We start from the raw sequence: 6,000 nt of genomic DNA, 5'->3' as shown, positions 1-6,000 counted from the left end.
AAAGGAACAATCACCATAAAATAAGAGCACTTCTCACTACCAAAAAAGAAAAAATAAAGCAGCCTTTTAGACCTCTCACTAATTTATATACCACTACTTCTCTTCCACATTTTTTCCTCCTCCCCTGTCGTTCTGCATTTTCATAGTCAACCAACCATGAATTTCAAGAAATCCTCAACCTTCCTCTCTTGCATTGTCTTCATACTTCTTCCTTCACTAATCACATCACAATCTTGTCAAAAAACCTGTGGCAATATACCAATCAAATACCCTTTTGGCATTGGCCCTGGATGTGGCGATCCTCGATTTCAGCCTTATGTTATCTGCAACAACCAACAACTCTCCTTCAAGACTCACACCGGGTGCTATCCTGTTACTTCCATAGACTTCAATCACCAAGTTATGTACATTAGTGACCCTTCTATATCAACATGTGCTTGTACACAACCAAGTAAAGGATTTAGCCTAGACGCGAACGCGCCTTTTAGCTTTCATGATGACACAGTTTTTGCTCTTCTTGATTGTGCAACAGATTCTTCACCAATTTATAAGTCCAATGGAGGGGTCAATTCAACTTTCCCTATGTGTGATTCTCAGGGTGCACCTGTTTGTAGTCTTTTGTATTCTTGTCAAGCTATTAGTAGACTTAATCTCCCAATTTCGACTTGTTGTGTTTATACACCTGTTGATCTTGGACCGGCGTTTGAGATGGATTTGGAGAAGTTGCATTGCACATCTTACTCAGCTTTATATGGTTTTAGTGGCCAAGAATTGAATCCACAGGCCTGGAAATATGGTGTGGGATTAAAGTATAAGTTCAATTTCAACAATGATTATCCTGATATGTGTGCTAGTTGTGAAAAGAGTAATGGTGTTTGTGGATATGGAGGGCCTTATAATTCATTTCTTTGCAATTGCCCTAGTGGATTCAACACGACGAACGATTGTTTCCTTGGATCATCTTGCAGTAACAATTTTAGAAATGTTCCATGGCACACTGGTACAACAATTGTCAATTCATTTTTTGCGCTTTTTTGGTGTTCTAATTCTGATGTATGGGTTCTGATGTCTTACAAAAACTATGTTTTTTTGCAGGGATTTTGTTGATTAACGCGCTGGGATGGTTCATCGTTTTGGCGTTGATGTAGGCAGGAATGATCAAAGTGAACTGATTCAAGGATATTGACAAGAAATCTTGTTGTTTAATGTTTAATTGATTTATGGAGAATCCTTAATCTCCTTGGTTTGTTGTTAAAATCTGAAATAATGCTCAAGAAAAGAGGGAGGTGAATGCAAAAGGATGGATTTTCTATTTGATCATTTTGTAAATGTTGTATTACATTATGCAAAGATGATCTTTTCAATTTTGTAAAATCTGAATTCTCTTTGTTTCCTCCATTTAGAGTGCAAGATAACCCTCATTCTTTGATAGAATGAAAAGTTGAACATTGAACAATTGCCACTGGTCTGTGGCCTTATTCCAATGGAAAAAAGGTACTTTTGGCATCAATTTAGTTGTTTTTTAAATGCCAAAATCATATAACGCCTATAGGCACAAAATGACAAAAATCACATTTAACTACTCTGGTAATGAACTACATTGATCCCAAAGTACATCTTCTGAGACATTATTTGATCAACATGCTTTTTAAACTAAGCAGGTTTTAAAAGATGGGTCAAATAGATTATAAAATTACACTACATCTCAAAATCACTTATTATAGAATTGAAACATTTTTTAAGCACTTCTAGAAGTATTCCCAAGGCCTAAACCTATCTTGATGATGGCATGTAAAAAATAATTAGGGATGACAAAATTAACCCATAAAATATGATATGATCAATTCATTCAAATTTGGGAGTTTAATGACTCGCCGATTTATTAACTTAACCCATCTTGCCGTTAGAAGTCACCCTATCTAAAAGTTGAATTGATTTGGGCTGAATGCATACACCAAATTGACCCATGAAAAAACTAATCAAAATAGGAAAAAGGGTCAAAAATATCCCTCTATTTTATTTTAATGGCTAAAAATATCATCCGTTATAATTTTGGGTCATTTATGCCCCTCCAGACAGTAAAGTGTTCAAATATACCCCTCATTTGACGAAAATTTAAATTAACTCAAATAACCTGATTTTATAAAAATTACGCGCTCTGCCATTTTACCCGTCTCAATCCACCTCCTAAAATAATCGATTCTTCTTCTGTCTTCTCTCTTCTGAAAGAGATAGACCTCAAGTTGTTCCCGGAGGGAAAAAAGTGCTTGGGGTCATAGTCATATTTCCTGAAAGAGCTGATTACACTCCCTTTCATGGCCATAACCAAAAGGATATGCTTCCACGCAGCAAAACTATCACCTTAGAAAGCCAAAAGAACAACCTTAAACATCTTGTGAGTATTTGTATATTGATAACCAAAAAAATAGCAACTGCTTTAAATTAATCAGAAGTTATTTAATTGGGTGAGCATGGAAATGAGCTCATCGCTGGAAGGGCAATCAACAGGCATGTCTGATAAGCATACGACTGCTATTTTCTCATGGAAGAAGAATGAGTTATTTTAGGAAGTGGATCGGAGCAGATTATTTTTTGTGAAATCGGCTTATTTGAGTTAATTTGGGAGTTTCCGTTAAATGAGGGATAAGGTCAAACCTCTCTATAATAGCATCGTTGGGTCCGAGATTTTTCAACTGTTATAGAGTATGGCTGTTATACACCTATAACAGCATTGACAATTAAATAATATTTCGCTGTTGTAGGCAAAAAAGATGGATAAAATGTAATTTTCATTTTTAATTGTCAAATTCTAAGCTTAATCACACTTTATACAACGAAGGAAAATCGTTTAATGATGAAAATATATATATTCATATAATATTTTTGTTGTAATAGTTTATTAAATGATCAAATATTTTATCAAAATCTCTACACTTATTATTGATAATCATAAATATTCTATTTTTATAAAGATGATTATTATATTACCATAAAAAGAAGATAGTTGTTATATGGGGGGTAATTTTTACAAAGAGCGTACTGTTATAAAGTTGGCTATTGTTGTTATAAGTGAAATGCTGTTATAGAGAAGTAAAATATAACATAAAAAATCGGTTCTGAAAAAAGTTGGCTGTTATAGAGAGATGTTGTTATATGCGGGTGTCATTATAAAGAGATCTGACTGTATATTTGAACACTTTACTGACGGGAGGGCCAGAAATGACCCAAATTATTTGGGAGGATATTTTTAACTACTAAAGCAAAATAGAGGGGTATTTTTGACCCTTTTCCATCAAAATGTTTAGAGAATTCTTCTTTTGTAATATGTTATATATAGTTGTAATAAAAAAGAAGAAAAAGTTTTATTAATTTTACTTGTTAATTAAACAAATTATTAGAAATACAAACAAAGAAATTGAAATTTGGTAAGAGTTGTCGAATTCGGTTACGACTTATTGTTTAGCCCATCTCAACCCAACTAACTTTCAAGCACAATTAGGCGATAACTCATTTAATAGGTGTTTGGCCATAGGAACCAAACATTTTTCACTTTATTTAAAATTTTTGAAGTCGGAGTTGAAGATGGGATTGTTTGGTTATACTTTTTTTTCTGAAAAAATTTGGTTGTTTGAATATACTTTTTCTTAAAAAAAAATGAAATATGATTTATACACCCAATTTTTAAAACCTAGCAAGACGTCCCAGCTTGATTAATTTACCTGAAACATATAACAAAATTTGCTCTAAAAGATTAATATCTCATAATGGATAATCACATAATGTCATAAATTGGATCTCATATTCTTTTAAGTACAAAAAGTTTACTTCACTAAGTCAAATATGATGATTAATATATTTGTTACTCTGTATTTTAATCTATCTAATGAATAAAAGCTCAATTAAAAAGATCCGACTCTACCAGACCCAAAACTAAAATCAGTGGTACACTTGATCAAATTGAAATGGGGTCGTTTTAATAAAAACAAAGAATTTAGGGCAAAATATGGAAAAATAAATAAAAAGTTGAGATGAAAACAAATTTTGAGGTGTTTTTCAAATTCCTAATACAATTTCAAATTGTATGTAGTTGGAATTTTTATGGCCAAACGCTGATTTTCAAATAAAGTAAAAAGAAATTTCAGAAAAAAGTAAATAATTCTCATAACCAAACAACTTATTGATTCAACTTATTTTGACCTGTCCAAACTGCTCATTTCCTATCCGGTATAACATTGCCATAAAAACTTCTATCTCACTCAGCAACTCCCCTCAAAAGATAACACAACTAGAAAAAAGAAAAAGGCTACATTCATTGATTAAAGACCACATATTAATATACTCCTAGCATGAGATTGGTCAAATATGTTATACTAGTTTGGCAAGAAAGGGCGTGTTAAGTACTTGAGGAATCAAATTGAATAAAAAATAAGATACACTAGAAGTGATAAAAGGAATATGTTCCTTCTTTTGAGCACCCTCCACTCTGAAGGAATCATTTTGATCGCCAATATTCTTTCTTTTATCTCCAAAAACAATTCCACGACAATGGTAGCAAAGCTTTTGGACCTGCCAAATTTTGTTCTAAAATGATTCGAATCCCAAAATTTCATGAAAGTTCACGATGCTTTTTTGCATTTAACGTGTAAAGAATTCTAATACAAGCTTCAAATGAGGATATAATCATTTTCTAAAGCAATTAATCTGGACCTAATGACTAATGTCAGCACTAAAAAAATCTCTATTTTTCCACTGAAAAATGTTCAGTGGCTATTTCCTAGTGAATGTCGGTGGAAAAAACCTAAACAATAGTGTTTTCACACGGAAAATTAAGAAATTTCTCAGCATTTCATTGGGAACCTATTTCTCACCATGTGTTTTCCCAGTGAGCTGTTTCAGTGGGAATGAGGTGGGAAAATCATATTTTATAGCACAAATTTCCCCTTCTTTTTCTAGTAGTGTGTTGCTTCACTTAGAGACATTCATCTATATTTATCAGTTACAAGCCAGTTTATTTAAAATATTGGTTCTGGGTAAAGGATGTCCCTTCTTTATATTAATTACGATTCTTTGTTTGTTTGTAATGAAAAGGAAAGAAAAGATCTTCGGATATTTTATCCAGGAGAAAACTTTCTTGATGGTGTGATTCTTCAACTATGGGTTAGGATGTGGCTGAAGTCTCTCTTGTAGTAGCATATATTATGCTCAAGATGTCTCGAGCTTCCTATTCTACCAATTTCTATATTCCATTCCAGGAATAAGGCAAATTTCCCTTTTTTCTCCCGTATGTGGAGTTTTCTTTCTTTGTTACAACAGGTTGAGAAGTGCTTATTCCCTTGTATTTGGGAGTCGAATGGCCGTTTCGTTCTTCGAGAATTTCCTTATTTGTTTTGTTTTAAAACAAAAGACTGCTAGGATTTTACACTCCGGGCATACTTGAGCACTCATGCCTACAAACCCCTCTATTCTTTTTCTATGACTACTTTTGAAAAGAAAGTCTCATTACTCAATGATTTTCAATCGTATTACTCCAAAGATGCTTGATTACTTCTTTTCAAAATAGAAAAAGATTCTTCTTCGTATATAGTAAGAGTAATTCTTATGTACATGTATGCAAATCCACTTTAGTCTTCTATTGAATTAATCTTCTCACTTACCATCAACTTTTTAGAGACCTTTCTGAATGAATATATTTCTCTGGGAAACGAAACGTCTTGCAGAAGTCTTTACCAAGGATTTTCAGGTTACCCTATAGTTATTCAAGAATCCTTTCATACACTGTGTCAACTCATACTTAGCGAATTCGTCAATTCTCTTACTTAGCGAATTCGTCAATTCTTACTGAATGAATGCCATATCGGGAACCCGAATAAGTCTACTTGAATTGGTTGTTATCATTCATATATAACGAATTACTGTGCTTAAATGTACTTTTTTAGACAAGTCCGGAAAACCACATAAGGCTCTTTCAGAATGTACTTGTTCTAACACCATAAAATAGTT

At 33.0% G+C, this 6,000-nt stretch overlaps 1 protein-coding gene across 1 annotated transcript; it reads left to right on the top strand.

Moving 5' to 3' along the window:
* LOC132641473 (wall-associated receptor kinase-like 10) lies at positions 1–1,374 on the top strand. Its single transcript, XM_060358478.1, has 2 exons — positions 1–1,000; positions 1,096–1,374. Exons 1-2 carry the CDS (start codon positions 157–159, stop codon positions 1,146–1,148), a joined length of 897 nt encoding a protein of 298 aa, XP_060214461.1. The 5' UTR covers positions 1–156; the 3' UTR covers positions 1,149–1,374.
* Positions 1,375–6,000: the final 4,626 nt, after the last annotated feature.

Source organism: Lycium barbarum, chromosome 5 (assembly GCF_019175385.1).
Source record: "Lycium barbarum isolate Lr01 chromosome 5, ASM1917538v2, whole genome shotgun sequence".
NCBI classification, from domain to species: Eukaryota; Viridiplantae; Streptophyta; class Magnoliopsida; order Solanales; family Solanaceae; genus Lycium; species Lycium barbarum.
Note: the sequence above shows the minus strand (reverse complement) of the source record. Positions and strands in the feature narration are given on the sequence as shown.